This window comes from Engystomops pustulosus, chromosome 3 (assembly GCF_040894005.1).
Source record: "Engystomops pustulosus chromosome 3, aEngPut4.maternal, whole genome shotgun sequence".
NCBI lineage: Eukaryota > Metazoa > Chordata > Amphibia > Anura > Leptodactylidae > Engystomops > Engystomops pustulosus.
The window spans coordinates 126,448,916-126,471,453 of record NC_092413.1 but is presented as its reverse complement, the minus strand read 5'-3'; the positions used below and the strand labels follow the sequence as shown (position 1 = coordinate 126,471,453).

The window sequence follows — 22,538 nt, the reverse complement described above, 5'->3', positions numbered from 1 at the left end:
CTCCTCACCTGTCTCTCTGTCCCTCACTCTACCTCACACATACACTGTATTATACTCATTGCCTATAGTAACCTATCAAAGGTCAGAGCTCAGACCTGCCTGATGTTACGTCATTCAATTGTTTACTGAACTTACGTGCCATCACGTTTGTGTTTACGTTGCACTTATGTTACACTTACGTTTACGTGGCATTTGCATTATGTTGCATTTGCGTTTATACTATTGAACAATGGACCTAAGTCCCGGCAGGGTCTCTATAATTTATTCAGGCAATGTCAAAGGCAAGCTAGGAATAGGCCATATCCAGACTTTTTATTAAAACTTAGATATTATTAATACTAGTTAGATAAAAAAAATTGCAATGGGTTTTTGAACATGTGTGCATAATCATGGATTAAAATTGTGTCTCAGTGTGTTATTCTTTTTGAAGTTAGTTAATAATAAGTCAAGTTAACCATCTGTATTAGGACGTATGTAAGATACGTTTGGTAGCTATAGAGTCAGTCATCAGCCCAGTATACAATCAGGCAATTGTTGCCACACATAGGCTTGTTCCTCACTCAGCAGGATAATCCCTATAATAAAGGGTAGGTGTCTTGGGCGTTGCCAGTGCGGTATGATCCCTATAGTAAGGGGTGGGTCACTTAAGGATTTCCTATATATTAGTCTAATTTCCTGGACGCCTCTCACACTGTCCATAAAATCAGATGTGCCATGCATTCATTAAATAGTCGACCCACACACTCAGACAATAAGGGTTGGGTAGCTTAGGGATAACCTATAAATTAGTCACATTTCCCGGACGTCTCTCACACTGTCCCCATTATCAGATTTGCCATGTATTCATTGAGTAGTCAAACCCACACAATCAAGCAATAAGGGGTGGGTAGCTTAGGGATTACCTACATATCAGTCACATTTCCCGGACGTCTCTCATACTGTCCGTACTATCGGATGTACCATACATTCATCAAGTAGTGAAACCTACACACTCAGGCAACACCCCAATCCTGCTTTTCGGGGCCATACACCTAAGTCTGCTTCTGTGAGATCACAACCTAAAAATCGACTGGCTAGATGTTCTAAATAATTTCAGATAGTTCCTAGGGCACATTAAGGATTAGTTCAGTCTGCAGTACTAAACTATCTATAGTTGCTAACACTAGTCAGACACTTGATATTAAAACACTAACCAACTAGCCCCCCAACATGTTTTCGCTAGACACTCAGGGGGCAAGGCTAATAGTGCACACTATTGCATTTGAACTCTTCCTGTTGATATCATAACAGGGTTTGTTCTTATATATCCTGCAACTAGTGTTCCCTCGCTTATCTGTCCAGGGATCTTTACTGTTGAAAGATGTGCTTTACATAATATATGCACACATAAGCGACTACCCTGGATGATTTAGTCCCTACTTTAGATGCGGGCAGATAAGTAGTGCTTACAGCATTAATATTACTTTTCCACAATGGGGTAATTTTAACTATTGCTATTAAAAATTATATTTTATTCCCTGTATACTATTTCAGTGACTCCCTTAAAAGTTTATAATTTGGGGCCTTTCATTGTAAATGCTCTTCACTGACCTTATCGCTTCTCTCCAGCAGGAAATCAACCGGTTGTACAATGCTCTTAATCACTCCACTCTAGTCTTCACTCTATTGCAGGTTTTGTTTTTAGCTCTTCCAGGCCCTATCTTGAAAGTCAAAAGAGCCTATGGACACTTTTTCTCATAGCTATTCTCCAGATTATACATCGTCGGTGAAGGTCTTTGGATCACATCTTTGAGATGGAAGAGTTAACTGCAATAGACGACAGTCACACTGTTCCACAAGACTTGGACCCCCTGGATAACCTTTAGAGACTCGCCCTCCTTTGCTACTTAGGTTTTCACGGGTACCACACCCTAGAGGACGATCATCTGTAGGCCTACCGCTTAGCTCCACTCTTCCACTTCTAGTGTTTTTCTCTTCTGGGTTTCTGGTTGTCTGTTTGTCAGCTCCTCCTTTTTTGTCTCTTTTCTGTCATCCTGTGACATGTGTGTTTTCACTTAAACAAACTTATTGTACCATTAATTATCCTGGCCTTCATTACAGAGAAACATGTCCAGGAATGCACAACTTTAAAAGTGTGTTGCTAATATTTTTTAGACAAGCTCACATTTATCATGCGTATAGATTGGATCGAAGCCTTGCTTCTTTAACACGTAGGAGAGCTTCATTGCCTGATGTCTTCTAAGATGAAAACTTTCCTTTTGTTTTGCAAACCCAACAACTGACTCGCATCCCTCCTCTTCCCCTCCTGTCCCTTTACCCACACACTCCAAGGTCTTTTGACCTAATGTTGGCTTTGTTGACCCTAATTCAGGGTCCTGTTTTATATTATGAAAATTCAATAAATACAGTTTTAAAAAAAGTTTGATGCTTTATTCATTTATGAAACAGTATACTATAACAAATATAGAGAAAATGAATACAAAATGGAATCAGAAGAGGCTAAAAAGGAGAAGCATTCTTTATTGGCATAACTACAGAAATAGGGGCATATATTTTTTTGCACCTCTGACATACTAAGCAACATCCGCATACATGCTGAACATATTACTCGAGTGGATAACATATAAAAAAACACTATACTGGAGATCTCATGTTAAAGTAAAAAAACAGAGCTCAATTTGGATATTCAGGGTACTATCAATTGCTCAATGTGGAATAAAAGACTTGGTAGAAGGTTTCTAGCCATGGCCATTGCTCTTCTATACTAGAAGAGTAACTGCTTCAATGGAAGCAAATATACCACAGCAGGTATAATAGGTGTTACTTGTGCAGCATGCTAATTATATAATCATAGTTTTTCTCTTCAGAATGCCTTAATCAAATCTCATATAGTTCAATCATTGATAGGGGTATATGACAAAAGTAGTAGATCCAAGTAGTTATTTTCCCTTGCCTAAAAACAGAATAATCTTAAAGTGAAACAACACAGATTTAAGAAAAGGACCTGGGAAGTCTTGGGAATTGGATAATGGGATCCCAGGGGAATTAGGTTTTCTTTAAGGCTCTCCAAACTCTCCAATGAATACTAACCAAAATATAAACTTAACTACCCTGTATGTGAAATTTGGATGACAGACCCTGAACTGTGCTTCACATTATGTGACCACATTTGTCTTCTTGATCACTTATATTCATTCACATGTGTTGTTTGCTGGGAGAAGAGCAGTATCCAATTATAACAAGCACAAGAGGTTAGAGCTGAGCTCTTCAGATCTTCAAGTAGGCTACCTGCAGAAACATAAAAGAATACACACTGAACATGACATACATCTGAAATACACACAGCAATATTTATTCACTAAACATTCTGAGAAAAGTATTTGTAGAGTTTATTAAATAGCATAAAGTCACAATGTAAGATCTTACTGTTGACTTCAATTCATCTGATGACACTCTATGACCAGGCACATTATTACTTTATATAAAAGGCACATTAAGAGCGTCACTCACTGATATCTCTTAAAAATATGAAACATCTGGCTAAAGCAGCAAGCCGTTCGCGCATCTAAGTGCTTCACCCCGATTCATCACCATGGTGAGATTTAGACAATGCATTATGTCAAGCATTCCATACAGTATCCTTTCTATAAGTGAATATAGGTAAACCTAAAATCAACAACATATTTCAATATTAAAAAACACAAGGGATAAATATTACAGATGGCCACACACAAACAATTTAAGAAAATCACTTAAAAGGGCTGTCCATGGTCACACAGGTACACAGAACATAATTATCACAGAGTGTAATCAGAAACGTGCGTTATAACGAGGCCTATCCATCACAGACCACAGATTTCTGTCCACTGGAAGTAAACATAGAAGTTTTCGGTAAAAAAAAAAAAAGGACAGCAAAAAGACATCTAGAAAACTGTGAGAAATTGATACAGGATGTATATCGGAAAATTGTAAAACTTTTCCTTACATTAATGATATCAATTATGTGCCGAAAGTGGACATCCCCTTTAATTTGTTTTGATCATTCAAACCTAAGTGGCCTCATGCTTTACATCTCATAATTCATTGTGCTCGGAGTAAATCCTTTGAATGTTCCTCGCCTTTGGATTGCTTTCCACCAAGTGTGGACATCGTAACTTCTGCAGATATAACATGCAAGCTAAAACTTTATCCATGGGACGTGTCACATACAATACAATATCATTTACAATATTATTTAGAATATGATTGACTACATTAGTTGTAGAACTTCTTTTGTAGTATATGTTATTTTTTTTGTAAGAGGCTCTATATTGGTAAAACTATTAAAAGTCTCTTTGTTCATTTACACTTTAACTGTATCTCCTCAGGTTATGGCTGCCCCAGACTTATTCACCATATAAAGACTTGTCAATCTGGTGACCCCACTTCTCTCTGCTTCTCCGGTATTGAATGGGTGGAAAGGAATCCTAGAGGCAGGGATTACTAAAAGGCTCCCTACGGCAAGAAGCACAAAGGAATATGAGTAGAGATGGGCGAATTGATTCGAACAAAGTGGAATTCGATACAAATTTCCTGGAAAATTTGATTTGTCACGAATCTGAAGTTTACACTGATTTGTGGGAACAAAGTCCCCCCCCCTTTTTTAGCTAAATGGGCGTGAGCACAACGTGTTACACGGGGCAGAGAACTCTGGGAAGGAGAAAGGAACACCCTCGATGACATCTGCAGACCTGTAAGCCAATCAGCGACCGGCAGGCTTATGTGATGTCACACAGCCATATAGAAACTTTCAGCCATTTCACACTGCATGTGCTGTCTGTAGCGTCTAGCTGCTTTTACTGTACTGTGCTGTAGCGCTCCAAGGGTGTTCGTTTAGGGGGATCTGTATACCCTAAATAGCAGTTCTTTTCTTTTTAACCTGATAAATTACCTGATAAATTACTTAGTACATTCATGCTGAATATCTTCCAATAAAGCTCACCTTCCAAAAATATATCAATAAACCCTCCCAAATATTCCACACATATTACATCAGTAAAAGGTAACAATACAGCTATTGGCTAATTTGGGATTTTAACAATAGAAGAAGCAGCCTCAAAATATATACAGGCAGTCCCTGGGTTACGTACAAGATAGGTTCTGCAGGTTTCTTCTCAAGTTGAATTTGTATGCAAGTTGGAACTGTATACTTTATTATTGTAACCCCAGTCAAATTTTTTTTGGTCTGTGTGACAATTGGATTTTAAAAATGTTGGATTGTTATAAGAACCAGGACTAACAATAAAGCTTCATTGCAGACACCTTTAGTAACTGTTATAGCTGTTTATTGTAGCCTAGGGCTAAAGTACAGCAAATTACCAAAATCCAGATGACCGTTTGTAACTAGGGGTCGAGTGCTCTTAAGTAGGGGACCGCCTTTATATACATAGCAACAAAAAACCCTCACAATCCAATTACATGTAAAAGCCAAATATTTGTAATAAGCAATGCCAGAAAGGAATGTCAATCAGCTTGAATGTCCACTGAACATATTTCATCGATATACAGGATTTCGAGCAGAAAATGAAGGCAAGCATGCACACTGTGACCTGCAGTAGAGGTACTTGAGATGTTTTAATCATTTGTGCCTGGAAGAAATACATCCTGCTTCTTCACTCCCTTAGCCTGGAGGACGAAGTTGTTAAATTAAATCTAGAAGAACATTGGAAAAAAAAAATCCCCAAGCAGGCAAAAAAACGCCCAACTGAAATTGTCCTGAAAGGACTCAAATACAATAAAAGAATAAGCCAATCTCTTCTGAAGTGACCTCTGCACAAAGTGTATAGTGAGTGATGGCGAGGATCATTCATGATTAATGCGAATGTACTGTACTTAAACTACAAGACAAGACAGATATAAGGAGACAAAACTGACAATGTGCATGAAGTGTATAGTACTGTACAGAATAATATAGCTACAACTTTATATAATTCCCACAGGAGAGTAATTACGGACATTCATTAATAACCTTGGAACAGGTCAAAAGGAAGTGTATTTTTTTTTACTTTGATTGGAATTAAGTATGGGGCCAGATATCTTTACTAAACTTCTGTTAACAGCATTTAGAAACATGCTTTACAGCAGCTCTCATAGACAGCAATAGTATACAGATGTTCATTGATTTCTATGGAAAAGATATTTACACATGTCCTGTGCCCTATGCAGAGATCAATGTGCAGGAAGGGGGAGAAGATATGTTATGACACACCTATAGTGAATGGTAATCAATAGTGGTGGCGGCGAGGGGAGATCTATGTACCTTCTCCACCAGAAAATTGGAGGAGAAAGAATTATGAATTCCTCCCATTGCGTTTTCTCCAAAAATTTTTAATAAGGTTGTATCAATAATTCTAATATACCTTTAAATGTTGCCAATAAAAATCAACAAATGGTCCCACATAAAATAAACTCTAATACAGCTGAACCGATGTAGAAATAATAAACATATTGCTCTTGGCATGCAAAAAGGGAAAATTGCAAAAATTAGCTGGTTCATTCAGGACGGTCATTAGGGGGTTAAACCGATCTGCAAGTGGCCTCGTTGTAATATTAAAAAGCTGTCAAACTAGTTAATTTGGAACTCCTGTATATGGCAGGGCGGTTTAATGGGATAATCCAAACACCCTAAAAAATTCCACCAAAATGGTCCCACTCCAAAGCCCTGCTTTCCTGGTCACTCTAGTAGTTCTAAGATGAGTGCAGACATTCCTTCCCAGTGCCTTGTTCTTCTGATCTGAAGCGGAGGACCTTCACTTCAGAGCATGCACATACTGTAAAGTACAGCACAGAATTATGTAAACTAAAAGCAAAGAGGGTGCACAACCCACGCCGACAGACCACATGTGGCCCATATCCTGCTGACAGGCGGATTCCACTGAGTGCTTCCCATAAGGGATAGAAGTGTTCATTGGTACAGATGACTGGGTGGCACTGAGTCTAGCTGAGAAGTTCTCATTGCTTGGGGTCCTCCCTGCAGCTGGTTGCATGTGCCGAACTTAGAACACAGAGCGGCCCAGAAGCTGGAGAACCCTGAGGAATGGTAAATACTTGTCAGCTGGGGTTTTCTCCTACTACATTTCTGCTCTGGGTCCTAACGCTGTTGAATACAGTCAGAACAGAGTGGCACATGGAAGAGAGAAGAAGCTGCATTATGATTCAGGTGCTTGATGGTAAGGGAGCTGCCTTACAAGGTAGCAAAAGAGCCGTGGTTCTGCTTGCCCCATCCTGGAAAACCTATTTGCAAATGTCCTAGAATCCCCTATTGGAGCATCAATGGCTATAAGTCTCCACACGCTTGCAAGGCGGCCTTAATTGGCAAAGTCTCTGTAAGGAGAGCTCTAGCCCCCTAACCCTAGTCAAAAGCCTCTTACTCAGCTAAATTACTTCCCTACACTCTACTGAAGAGACGCAACCATGTTGAAATAATGCTGTCTACAGTTAGGAACCTGTTCCTTCTGGAATAGCTATAGTAGTTTGAGTCCACATGTCTTTAGGTTTCCTGTAAGTCATGCTTGATGTAATGGGGCTGCCTTACATGTTAGCAAAAGAGAAGCTGTTTTCCTTGCCCCAGCCTGGAAAAATTATTTGCATATTTCCCTGAATCCTCTAGCGGAGCATCAATGGTTAAAAGTTTCCACAGACCTGCAACACAACCTTAAATGGCAAAGTCTTCGTAAGGTGGACTCTTACTCCCTGACCCTTGTGATTCAAGGAGCAGAAAAGGAGCCATGAAAGTTGAGTATTTTTTTGTATGCTCTGGGGTCTCCAGTATTATTGTCTACTCTAGGATTTCTACTTTATTATTGCTGTTTGCCCTGCGGCATTACTGCCTGCTCTGAATGTAGTATTTGGTTGCCAAGGGGGGTATTTATTGCTGTTCAAGTCCAAGTTTGTATAAAGTAAAAAAAGTAACAAAATAATTTCAAAACACAAATAAAACATAAGCCCCTAAAATTACACATTCCCATACAAACACTTAATAAAGAGTAAAAAACACAAACACACAATCCTACCCCCCCCCCCCCCACACACACACATATATATTTGGTATCACTAAAAGTATAATAAAACAGAATTGATATTGGACCTGCACGGTGAATGCCGTAAAAACTTTTAGAAAAAGATTAATTTTTTATTATGCTTTTATTGAAAATTCGATTCTTTAAAAAGTGATAAAAAATGGTATGCACCTAAACTAATTTGCCACAGAGGCATTGTACCTTAATTACGGCAGTTTTCTTATATGCAAATGAGTAAAGATCAGTTGAGTTTTCTCCAAGGCTGCCAGTCCACCCACACTTCCTTTTATTGAAGGAGACGTCTTTTAATGTCCTCTTCCTGTCCTAACCAGAATGATGTTCGCCTCGCTGCATGGTGTATTTTAGCACAGAGCAGTGAGCAGGAAATTTCAACGAGATGCGAAGGGAGGAGCCAAGGGACAGTGGGTGAAGCCAATCTGTGGTGGGCAGGGCCACCTTAGACAAAGGGGGGAAACGTTCGGAAAAACATTTTACCGGTGGGAAGAGGCATATTTTAATTGTTTTTTTTCTTAACAAAGTCATTGTGACCAAGGGGGATAAGTAAGGTTTATTGTGTCTGTTCTTTATGACCGGTTGCCTTTAATAACGCATTATTAAACATGAACTATTACAGTTAGTAACTACGTTACATGTAGGGAGCATGATGGTGGATTGTGCATGCATTATGAAGCTGTATTTTTTACAGATCATGCACATTCTGGAAAAATATGGACACAATATCAAGAGAGCCGCAATGGTCAAGCAATGTACAGATTTTAGGGTACAGTCACTTTAGGATGTGAATGCTCCCTATAAGGTTGTTCATGTTTTTCAATATGGTCATAAATTAGCATAGAACACCATTAAGGAAATATGAGCAGAACTTGAGAAGAAAAGATTATACAGACACATTTTAAACATGACTGGTATTCTCTGACAGGGTTTGCTATATAAATATAATCTAATATATATCTATATAATATGCAATTTACAGGAATATATTTTTACAAAATGACTTTAAATGTAAAAAGCTATAGGTTAGTCATAGGACAGAGCTATATATTGTTTAACTACCTCTCTAGGGATGAATGTGACAACAACCCAGTTATACGATGACAAACAACTTTACAGAGCAGCTTATTAGTATTGGATGTAAGGTGAAGAGCATGAATCCCCCTCCGCTCTGTGTCTCACTCTCAGACACTCACCTTGGAAAGCAGGTAAATGTTACAGTTTTCTAACATAGATTTCAAGGTGAAACATGTTAAATTGAAATGGCGGGGAAAGGTAAAGGGAATTAAAGTGTTTTATCAGTTAAAAAGAAATGGACACTTTTGGTTATTTTGTCAGCAAAGTGACCAGATACCCCTCGCTGCAGGAATGGGGAGCCGGAGAAGGGCAAGCATCTTTTTTCTCTCTCCTCTGCCGTGGCTCAATATGAGTTTTTCATATAAACTGGAAAAAAATCCTGACAAAATAGTCTGTATTATAGTGTTGAGGAAAGTCTAAAGAAATTTATGCTGCCTAAACTACAATTTTAATAAAATTCTGCCAAAATCCCATGTGGTTCCTCAAAGAAAACTGTCTAAAACGAGCTGGGCATGGGAGGGTGGCTTCCATGTGGGCATTTTGCTTGGCTTCATTGACAGGTCTCTTCCTACATGCAGGTATGAAAAAAAATTATCAAAAGAGCCAAACTGGTACAGTTGTCTTGGTTAAGACTAGTTGTGATGTTCTTCCTCAACCATTTTTTTTGTGTCAGTAATACATGCTTGTACATAATGGCAGGAGTGACAGAAAATAATCGTCTGCTAGATTAGGGTTGTGCTTTGTTGCTCAGAATATCTTCAGAAATTGTCGTATTCTTTAATTTGGATGGCAATGTTATAGCTTGAGGTCCAATGTCATACACATGAACTGAAAGCAACACTTTTAGTGATCATCCTGGAACAAACGACATCAGGTACAGCTATTTGGGGAAATTGGAATCTATGTACCAATATTTCCTGACAGTAATAGGCTTGATGGAGCCAGAAGGGATCGCAGAAGGGACAGAGGGAGCTGCTTCATAACGAAAATGAACAATTAGCCCTCACATTGTCATTGCCATTTAGCTCACATCAAGATACAGGAAAAATACATACAAATTCAGATTGCAAGAGTTTAGCATCATATATTTTGATAATATTTTAACAAAAAAATACTAAATTTATTTACAAATAAAAATGATACATTTGATATACACATGCAAAAGAAAAGTGACTGCCATATAATTAAGAAACATTAGACAGTTAGGGCTGAAAATGTTATATCTGAATGACAATTTCATGATTACTGTATAGATTACAAAATGCACCACAGATTTAGTCATCCAAAACAGGAAAAATATATTTGACATCAATTAAAAATGCCCTGTAGGTCGCACACAAGCACAGCACACAAAGCTCAGCTAAATCCATACACTTGCAAACAGTTCTTCTACATTCATTTACTCACACAGCCCTGCTACATACAATGACTAACGTAAACATACTCAGTACTTTTACATCTACACACACACAAACATACTTCTTCTTCATAACCCGTGCTATCTGCAACTGCTTCTCTGACCCCATCCCCTGGCATCATGAAAGGGTTAAAGGACATTGCAGTGAAGCATGTGATTAGTCACATATTTCTAAAATCACTCTGGGTCCTGCAGAGATGTTGGGGCGCTCTCTCAAAGATCAGGTGAAGAACATTGTCAGCGCTTCACCCAATTTCCTGGACAATGTTCAAGAGGGTTTGGCAGTGCTGTATCCTGGTGGTCTTTAAAGATTATTTTTTCTTGCTAAAAAGTCTTATAGTCTGAAAATTACAGTACTTGAAGTATACCGATACAGCATGACAAAACAGAGACGGCATGTCAAGAAGGCACATATAACAGTGAAGTGCTTCTGCACAGTGAAAAAGCCTGCAATGCTGCGGCGGGTAATACCTCCCATAGTACTTCTGGGTCATTAAAATAATAGAAGAAGGCCATGGATAACAAATACAAGCAGATAACCAAAGTCACAGTGCCTGGATCTATGAGTAAGTGTCCCTGGGTTATCATGCTCGATTTTGATTTGTCTATGTTTTTTTTGTCAATGCCTTCTTCAAGCTATACTTTTTTTTTACTTAAAGGGAACCCGTCACCACTATTTTCACAAATGCAGGTAGTGACAGGTTCCTATAGAGCTCTAGTAACTATCTGACACCCTGCTTGTAGCTAAAAAATATTCCCCTGAGATTCCCATATATTCAACTTTATAGTTTTATCTGGTAACTAAGCATGGCTACATGGAGTCCAGGTGGGCGTGGCCTCCTCGGGCTGAATCCAGCAGCTTCTCTCCATCCCTATCTCTGTATGCTGCTATAATGTCATGTGACCAGGGTGACATCATCACAGGTCCTATAGCTTTTGTAGCATTAGGAACTGTACACTATGCATATATGTCATGAAATCACAGCATATTTTATCACATGAAATCACAGCAGCCTGCATGGAGAGGAGTAGAAGTCCATGGAGACTGCTGTGATTGTTTTATGTGGTCAGATATGTACATGGGGTACAGTTTTCATATTAAGTAGCTCAAGGACCTTTGATGATGTCACCCTGGTCACATGACATTAGGCCACGCCCCTGTGGACTCGCTCCAAAGCTGCATAGATACCAGGCAAGATTATAACTCTGATTTTATGGGGATCTGAGGGGAACTACTTTTAGCTACAAGCAGGAGGTCAGATAGTTACTAGAGCTCTATAGGAACCTGCCACTACCTGTATTTGTGAAAATAGTGGTGACGGGTTCGCTTTAAAGGAAACCTACCACATTATATGGTAGGTGTAAGATGGGAATACCCAGCACCAGTTCAGGGTGAGCTGGTGCCGCAGCTTATTTTTGTTGGTGTCCTGAACCGCTGCATCGCGGTTCAAAACACTTTTAAACTTTATAACTGAAGCTGCTTCGGCGCCTGGTGGTACGCGCTCATGCGCGTACCACCGTGCGCCGAAGCAGCTTCGGCTATAAAGTTTAAAAAGTGTTTTAAACCCCATGAATAACCCAACTATAGAAACTAAACCCCTCATCGTACATAAAACAACTCTTATGAAGTTTGTTAACCCTTAAATTGTTTTACAAGACAAAAATCACATGCAATTTTGAAATAAATTTTTTTTTGGGCTAAATAAATGTGTTTTTCATAAAATGTACAAATTCTCAGTGGATAAAATTACAAAATGATCCACAAAGTTTGATACCCAATCCCTCCCGCGTATAACAATATGTGGTGGTAACCTGCTGTATGGGCACACGCCAGGGCATCGAAGGGAAGATGCGCCATTCAGAGCAGATTATGCATTGTCACTTTTTATTGGCTATGCAATCTTTATTTTTTTGGCAATTTGGACTTATGAGGGCTTATTTTTTTCTGCGACATGAGAAGCACTTTACAAATATTTCATTTTAGTGTGTCATTAGCTTATTGATGAGATCTTATTAACTCTTGAATGTATGGAGGAAAAGAAAATCAATTTTGGTTTCCTTTTTTTGTATTTTCTGGGGGTCATACACTAAAAATACTAAATTATCTTTATTATATACATCACTACGATTACGGTGATACCTCATTTATAAAGTTTTTTATTTTACTGGAAAAAAACAAATATAAAGAAAATCTCATTTGATTTGTATCGCCATCTTTTCAGAGATATAACTTTAATATTTTTTGATGGACAGAGCTGGTTTAGGGCTTATTTTTTACGTGTTGAGTTGTCCTGTTCAGTGATACCATTTTGGCGTACGTCACTTTTTTTGATCTCTTTTTGGAACATTTTTGTGTAGGGATTTTATGAGTAATGTGAATTTTTGTTGGCGAGTTTTTCGGGTTTTGTTTTTACAACGCTTACCGAGCGGGTTCAATAATGTCTGATTTATTGTACAGATTGTTACGGACGTAGCAATACCAAATATGTGGGTTTTTTTGGCAATTTTCAGGGTTTTTTTTCCCCTTTATTAGATGTGTGTAGGGATGGTTTGTGTTTAGGGGACTTAAACTTTATTTAATTAATTCTTTTTATTAGTGTTTTTAACGTTTTCTCTTTACTTTTTCAGGTTGTCTTGAAGCTCTTCTTCATCTAACACAGTGTAATAGAGATTTATTACAGTGTGTTATGTAACACACAGAGCTGCTGTGCATGCTCGGGAAGAGGATCGCACAGCCCCGGGGCACTGGCAGACCCCGGGGCTGCAATCGGAGCAGCAAATTCCTCCGGTAAGCGCCGCGGGGGAGGGGGGATTGTCTGATTACATTGAAATGCCCCTTACACGCCACAGTCAAGCATGACTGGGGCATGTAAGGGGCTAACACCCGTGATAGGAGGAATGTACGATAGCGGGTGTTAGATGCAGGTGGTTGACTAGGAGCAGAAAACAAGTATTTTATTTTCTTAAAGAGACAGAGCGCCCTACAAGAACATCAGCAGTGCGGCCACTATTACGACAACCTGCAGCAGACATGGTGTGACATAACAGATACAAACAACGACTCAAGAATAGTAATTATTATTATTATTAATTGTCATGTTAGTCAAAGAGGCTTTCTGAAATAAAATGCAGCATTATACAATATATTCACTATGGCAATGAAATAAAACGGTCTATTAAGCCTATGTGCCTTGAGAGAGCTGATATGAAAGGACATATAAAAGGACTCATGTTTAATACAGGGGTCGATAGAAGTCCAGGCACTTTCATTGAAAAATTTTTGGTAATCTCAGAGCAACAGTGACTTGCAGCACTGACAGCAATGAGAAATGATGCTTCTTCACAGAGTCACGAAGAGCTGCAGTCGCTAAAGGTCACAAAGAACATGGGATTTTGCAGTTAATAGGTACTTACACTTTCCTAGGGACTTTGCATTTGTTATTTTAGATTGCTGACCTCTGCATGTTCATAGTCTGTCACTGAGGGATTCCAGCAGAAGACCGAACTACTAGAGTGAAGCTTGTTAGTGTAATCTTTCTGGATATCTGATATAAGCGGCACCATATCTTTAGGAGACAATTTCAGGAAAGAATAAAAAAGCGCAAGAATACTTAATGGGCCAGTGTCCAAAAGCAGACCAAAAGCTAAATGCTAAGCATCATAACGGAACAGTTGTCCCAGTAATACACAGAGGAAAACAAAGAACATAAAGTCACATCCCCCAAATAACAGTAAGTAAACTGTTACTGGAAAGCTACCAATGTCTTTGGAGGTAAAAGCTGGACCCTGCCAGGTACCAGAGTAGGGGAGAAACTTTAACATCAATTATTAAAAATTAAGAAAACATGATATTGGATGAAATTTATATATGAAATGTAAACTCAGGGATGCCAGTGCCTGACATTTACAACACTGTGCTACCTGTCAGTCGTCACAATAAATCTAGGCAGAAAAAGCTGATTCAGGGAAAAAGCAGACAATTCTTCAATGCAATGCAAAAACAAGTTACGAAAATGTAGTAGGAAGATCCTATAAACATACCGGAGCCATAAACAACAGGAACCATTTTTGAGGTGTTTGGACAGCAATTACTTAATCTGTGAAGTAGGTTTTTTCACAATGATCTTTTCTGCTATAGTGGTTTAGTTCATAGCAATTTGCCATTTTAGGTTTAAGAAAGGGTTACTGAAAACAAAGCATTTTTATGTCATTATCATTTAACTTGGATGACTACTGTACTGGCTGTTGATATTATTAAATTATTACTGTACTTCTTAAATTGTTACTGTATCTTTTTTAGGATTCTTTGCAGTGTTTACCAATTTGAGACAAAAAAAAATCTGATAAGAATGAATTTTATTTCAAAGGATTTTTCCAAGATTTAAATATTGATGTTCTATTTTGAGGACAGGCAATAAATAATGGATTGGTAAGTGTCTGATTTGGGAAATCCCTTGGTCAACATACTGCAGGAAGGGCAAGTGCCGAAGTCTTTATTTGCATAGCTCCTTACACCTGCACAACACATATTAGAGCATAGCCTCATCCACGTGTGGCCAGCACAGCCAAAAGTGTACAGGACAATGTAAGTGAGAAGAGGCCAGCACCACTTAAGGAAGTTTTTAATGAAACTGCCAAGAGTCAGATCCTCCCGAAAACCTCTTTGAGTAGGCCTACTCCTGCCAACAGGTTTTGCAGACAGGGTTGGCATTTTTTATACTGATAACTCCTCAGTAATTTGTATAAAAACAGCCCTCTTGCCCAGAAATTCCTTTAATGGAGTATTCCCTTTTCAGCGAATAAATGTTATCTGTATAATGAAAAGTTTTTTAAAATACTTTCCGTATCAATTTCTCACAGTTTTCTAGATCTCTGCTTACTGTCATTTTAAAGAAAGCTTCATTGTTTATTTCCAGTGTACAGAAATCTGTTGTTATTCACAGAGGTACACAGTTCGTTATAAAACACAGCTGTGATTACTCTCTGTTGGTGCTCATTCACACAACAGTAATGAAGGCTGTGATCTGGTCGCATGATCACGGCCCCTATTGATTCCAAAGGCTCCAGGTTACGGCACGGTAAGCACACAGTGCCACGCCGCACTTTGACCGAGGTTGGCTGCTCTTCTGCCTATCGAAAGAGGAAGGGTGACAAACACTTCCCCCTCCTGACCCTGAGATCTCGTCCAGGTGAGCTCTTACTCTCTTTGATACTAATGAGCCATGCATCTATGTTACCATGGTCAGATTTATGTCCACTAGAAGTAGACATAGACATTTTCTACAGAATGACAGCAACCAGAGATCTAGAAATTGAGGAATTGATACAGAAAGTATATTGGAAAACTGTATAACTTTTAATCATACAAACAATAACATTAATTTGCTTAATTTGGCATATTGATATTATGGCAGTGAATCAGATGACCATATTTGAATCAACTCCAAGGAAATCAGTTGTCACACAGATGTTTTACCAGTGATTTCACACAATGCTATGATATAAAAGCTAACTTACATAGAAATAGAAGACCGCATGAATTTTAGGAGAATTTGTACATTGCTATCGACCAAATGTTAGAGATTCCCCAAGTTGTAAACCTTTAGACCTAGCTAAAATGCCTGAACATAAATTAAAGTCACATTTCTCTTAAACTCACCATCTTATTTCTGTTTGAAGAATGCAAGGTGAAGTACAATATAATAGAGACAACATTAACACAACCCAACACAACACACAAATAATAACATTTCATATTATTCTGTGTGGCAGAAAGGTACAAAAAAAGCAACATATTGATGACATGTCCATTTAAATTATCTTTAAAACACAATTAAATGTCATAAACACACACACATATATATACACACACACATAAAATCCATTTTGCTATATTAAAGTTCTCCTTACAGAATTGCTTTTCCCACATGCCGGGTTATATTTAGACTATGCACAAAGAGAAGGCACATGTAGAATTGATGCATCAGCAGTCTAAGGAGATATATTACTCACACTACTAATATTGAACACTCCAGGAGCCAGTGAAGTGTACTGAACCCATAATGTCACAGAGGGAAAGCAAAATAATATGCTGCATAGAAATCAGGTCAGAGGGGAAATAGAAAAAACACCATACACCCACTATATATATATATACACATACATACACAGAAAACTGCTTATATATTCCATAAAAGAATACAATATATTGGTCAGTACCACATAACAAGCGTGAAATAAAGAGGGCAGTAGATATGAAATATATAGATGGCACAGTAGATGTAGGGCAAGAGCAGAAACACCTGCCTGTTAATTACCCATAGGTGATTTATTTAATATGAGCCCACTGCCGACAGGTAAAACACATGCAGAACATCTGGTACTATTACTTCTACAGCTGTACATCGCTCATTGTATATAGTATAGGATATGCTGTACAAACAATGCATTGTGCTAGCAGAAAAGGTTTTGGATCTGAAACAGAGAGTGCACGAGAGGTTTTGGAAGTTGGAGATGGGGACACAACTTCTAAAGTAATACCATTAGAGAAGCAAGTATTCCCAGCTAAATGGAATTATCATAAAGCTGCAGGGTACAAAAAATGTGCTATTACACACAGAACCTATGAGGCGTTAATGCAAATATCACTGAAAAAATATGCAGCATGACAGAACAATAACCGGAAAATAGGCCAAGTAGAAATGCCTGGTATATGTACTCTATTATGCTTTCAAGCACTATGCCCTGAATGTCACACTTACTTATTGACTCTTTAAATTCACTGACTCTTTATGGTTTTTTTTTTTTTTTGCGATTATCAAAAAAATATCAGCTGCAAACCCCATTAAAATGTATTTATATGTTGCATCATTGGGACCTGAGAGGTACAGAATAATAAGTCACATAAAAGAATATATGAGGCTGCACATGTCAGGGTAAAATCACAGATGAAACTCAGCCACACGAAATGTACATTTTTCATGGCCAAGTTGCACAGAGGTGGCATCCATTTTTTAAGGATTCTCATAAATTACTGGCTATATGTCGTCCATAAAAACCAGACCAAACTAGGGCATGTTCTACTTATAGGTCAGCATGAAGTCTGAGTAACTTAAAAAGAGTAATCCTTTAAGACAGTCGTATGCCTGCCAATAAAATAATTCCAACAGGTATCACACTGTCATCATAATGACCCGAAGAATAAAGGGAACATGTTATTTCTAATGTATGGTGCAGAGCTGTGTAAGGTGTCCTTTTTGATAGAATAAGCTAAAACTGTAGTGCAAATGCTAACTATACCCAGTGCAGTTTTCAAAATGAGGTTTTTAATGTTATGGTACCTTGGGGCTCTCTCTGGAATCCACAACAGCACCTCAAAGCTATTTCAGCCAAATCTGCTCTTTAAAAAAGTGCAACTATTTTCCCAAATTCTGGATAAATTTCTCCTTTTACCAATCCCACAACTTAAAATATTAGGGTTAAAGTGACTTTTTCTGTTAAAATTCATTTTTTGCATTCCAAATTGGTGTTACCTATGATGTAAATTTCTAGTTATACCCCTTGATATATTCCTTGCGGGTGCAAAACTTTATCTGTAAGAACTTGTCTAACTCTTGTCAGTGCCTTACCGCAAGTCAGGAGGAACACTGTACCAAGGCTCCAGGGGTAGCCAGCATAAGGCAGCTTCAGCCCCAGTACTTGGAGCTATGGGTAGTGTCTCTTCTGCCAAACCAACGGCAGCACAACACTGTTTCACCACAATGCCATTAGCGCCAAAGACACCCCTACAGTAGTAACCCCTATGCATGTCTGTCTAGCCGTGTCTATTTGTTAGATATGACTGTTTGAAGTGAACACCCCCTGCCTCTGAACATAAGAAAGGGTGACTAAATTGGCACTATATATATTTTGACATATTTTGGTAAAGGTTTCTACAATTTTATAATTTATACAAGACTTTAAAGGGAGAAATTACAAGTTTATTTTTTCACTTTACTAGTAATTTAATTAAAAATATTGATTAAAAAAATTGCTTTAAAAAATATTATTGTGTATAAGAAGAGCAAAAAAAGTGTTGAAAATCCCACCTTGGCTATTAAAAAATAAACTTCCATACTAACCTTACGACGCAACCCAATGCATTCCATTAAAAAGGGGGCTGGCTGCAGGACATTCCAGTACTATGGGGTGTCATGGAAAACGTAATATTAAGTGTGTAGAATTGTTAAACAATATGACAATTGCCATCCTTTGAAGTGTCCAGGCAGCTTTTACGACATCCTGGAGTTTTTACAGCTTGATAAACTCTGACAAGATGACTCGCCTGTGCAGACCCCAAAGGACACATGGTCTCCCCTCCCCCTCCTGCATCAGGACTTAGAAACAAAAAAACTTTGTAAATATTCCTGGACTCTCCCCCTCATTAACAACTTTGTCCAATCAAGAGAAACAATTTTAACAATTTTAATCAATGGGAGGTTCTGGAACCTGAACCGAATAGAAAGTGTATAAAACATTGTCATATGTAGGTAAAATGTGTTCACTCTTTGGAGGCTGCAGGTACAAGCTGGGTGTTCCATATTTCTCCCACCTCCAGGGATCAGGAATTACTTAAATTTGTAAGTTTCAGTTTTTTTCTCTTTTTATTTTATAACTGTTTTGCCATTTTGTGTGTCATTCTATTTTTGTAACTTTTTAACATCTTTTTCACTTTAATTGTGTTCCCTGTATGCTCTGCAAACTCATAGCCTTGTAAAGTGTGGTTAGCTGTATGATTGCTAGAGTGCTAAGCATGCATGTCTAGTGGAGTGATAAGGTGACTGCTTGAGAGGCAAGAGGGATGTAGAGTGGGAAACGTATTGGTCCCAGTGTAAATTCAATAGGTGGTGGCAATGGATCCATAATTAGAGTTTGAGGTGTGATTTATGCTCAATTTGTGTCTTGAATGTCAGGTGAGTACAAGGTGAGTGGGCTAAATTAACCCGTACAGTCACACCCCTAGTCACGTAACAGGCAGTTTGTACTTTCCGTGACATGGGGCCTGGCTTCAACTATTTCATGAATATGGGGGCTGGCGGCAGGGCATTTCATTAATACTTGGGCTTGCTGTGGGGATGTAGGAAATCTAAAATCAAGCATGATAAATCAGGGACACTAATAGATCCAGGGACCGTGACTGGTAATCTTCCTAGATTGGTTATTCATGGACCTTTAAAATTATACTAATGAGCTTGAGATGGGATTTTTTGCAACACAAAAAAGGGAATGATGTTGTAAAATGGACTAACACAGGTAATGGAAAAAACAAGTAAACATTTCTTATCTATGGTAATGATGAGATGAAATGAGTTCCATATTTCTGGGGAGCCATTCCTGCCATCCTGACGGCACCTTGAAATGATAGCTTCATGTTAGACACAGACATATTGAAGGCAAGGCTATAGATGTGATAGAACCTCCTAAACGTCAAGGTCAGCAATGTGAAGGGGGCTTAGCAAGGGCAACAGTTTTCAAACCTGACCAAACTAGATCTGCAATAAATAGAGCATGGGATAGATCAACAAAAACCAGCTGTACAAATCCATCTTACAGTACAAGGTGTTCACACAAAAGTAGGATTTACAAATGTCAGCAGACCAGTCGAATAACAGTATTCGTTTAATTCATGTAGATCACATCAATTAGACAATAACATATCAACCCTGCTACAGTGAGACATGTTTTACTCATTCTAACAGCCGGTAGCACTGAGGGGCTCTGGTAACGCTGCCAGAGCAGTTCAGGCTCATTATCATATTTTTAAAAAATATAGGACATTATATGTGCAACATCCCCCACCGGGGGGGCCTAGCCTTTTTCTTGGGGCCTGGAGGCAGCCGAGACCCAGAATACTGGAGTGGCTGGCGGTTGCGGCCTAGGCACGCTAGTGTCATGGTGCTTGGTATGGGGACCGGAGGTCTGTCCCACAGCCTGGCAGGTCTCCAGCGGGTGGTGTGTGCAAGAAGGCTGTGGTACTGTTTCTCCCTGGGGGACCCCTTAGAATCTGTAGTATGTGTCCCTGGTAGATAGATGGGGCGCCCTTGATGGTGATACAGCCGTAGCAGGGACCAGACGGAGGCAATGTTGTGCATAAAAGTAACTTACAGTTCTTTATTCGAACCAACCGCAGCAACAAGCCAACGATTCTGTACAAAGGCAGTACTGGAGTGGTCTTGGAGAAGGAACCTCAGGAGTTGGGTCACCAGCCTGGATGCAGGGGCAGGCTGGGATGTAGCCGTGTCCAATGCTGGAAGCTGCAGCTTTGTCCTGTTTGTCCTGTGTCACTCTGTGTGTAGTTTGCTGAGGCCTAGGAGCTCCTCATGTGGTGAGAACTGGGCCTAAGAGATCTGCTCTCTAGGAGAGCTGAGTCCAACCGAGTCCAACCTGACTAAGGGTTTAGTTAATCCCTGGTCAGGTGGTCTCCTCCTCCAATCACACTCCAGTTCACAATTAAGTGCATTGAGGCATATCATTGGATGATAACAATAAATAGCATTTAACCCTTGCCTATCCAGGCAGAATCTACCGCTGCACAATTACCTAATTGTATGTGTATGTCCTGCAAAGGAACTGATCAGACTCTCTATTAGGGGAACACACATATTAGGGGCTTATTCGCAAAAACTCCTCTGCCTTGCATTGGCAGGGATGTTGCATATTTGTAAGTATCCCTGGTTTATAATGCTTCATTTTTAAGGTAGATTTCCTTTTAAAGAAGAGCAGAACAGAATGGTAATAATTGATCTGTATAGTTAGGCCACCAATGATCATTGGCCATGAAAGGGTCAAAGTAATTTGGAGGATACATGGACAATATTGGCAAAGTTGTTTAAAAAATGACATTTTAGGCCAAAGCTAAATAAAATGTGTCACTTTAACATTCCAACTTTTTTTTTTTTTAAGTTTTGTAAAATATCTAAAGACAGCTCACTGGGAACGAGACCAAAAATTAAGCGCTTTCAGTCGTGACAACCTGTGCTTTTAGGCAGAAATATTTTATGTCAACTCAGCAAAACTAAATCATATCCATTTCTTTCTATTTAAAAGTCAACTTGATAGCAACTATTTCCTAGATAACTATATTCATGCGCGAGTTTCTCTTTTAGTAGGGATAAAACTTTAGAAGACAAGATTTCTGACTTGACATGAAGTAGTTATGACAACATCAGCATCCGAGTGGTGACCTGACCTATTCAATGGCCTTTATACCCTGTCCCCCCAACACCAACAGAGCCCAGGGGGTGTAGGATTGTATCAGCCGAGGAAAACAAGGTGGTATATTTCTTCATCTAGGAAAAACAAAAATCTATTGCCACAAACTTTGAGGCTTTATTCCTGGATATATCATTTTACTGACATGGTACATGCAACACTGATCTCCCTGCAAAGTGTGATAGAAATTAACTCAAACTGAAACATTTAGGAACAAAATAGCAGTAGATTCCTTTGTTTTGGGGTTTTATTGGGGTGATGTCTCCATATTTCACAAACAATCTTCTGGAGGCTCATGCATTTCAGATGTTGGAGCCATAATCAAGCTGCTACACCGAAGCCTGAAAACTTAAAGGGAATCTGTCACCAGTGAACACCACTAACCCACACAGTATCTTTTAGAGGTCTTTAGAAATGATTCAATATCCACACCCAATGTATTCTGTACACTTTCAAATATTGCATTGTTTGGACTGACATAAGTAATGTATGTATGTATTCGGACTATGAAACATGGACTGTTTGGCGTGTGCAGAAGTATAATCATGGCTTAGTTGTTCTGTAGGGAAGCAAGGGCTACTTCCACAATATATAACTTACCTTATATACTCTATTAAAAGCTAAGTTTTTTCAGTTTTTTTGTGTGCTGAAAAAGTCCCTGAAAACGTAGTACTCCGCCGCTGTGTGTGTGCGGGCAGAGTACATAGACGCGACTCTGCTGGGAA

General features: G+C 38.8%; 1 protein-coding gene across 2 annotated transcripts in view; it reads right to left on the bottom strand.

Annotated features, from left to right (window-relative positions):
* Positions 1–2,495: 2,495 nt before the first annotated feature.
* UBE3D (ubiquitin protein ligase E3D) overlaps positions 2,496–22,538 on the bottom strand; it is a 131,483-nt gene continuing 111,440 nt past the window's right edge. For both annotated transcript variants that reach the window (XM_072142046.1, XM_072142047.1), the window contains one exon: positions 2,496–3,288. In XM_072142046.1, coding sequence (XP_071998147.1) covers positions 3,268–3,288 — 21 coding nt within the window. In that variant the 3' untranslated portion in view covers positions 2,496–3,267. The remainder of the gene's footprint in view (positions 3,289–22,538) is intronic.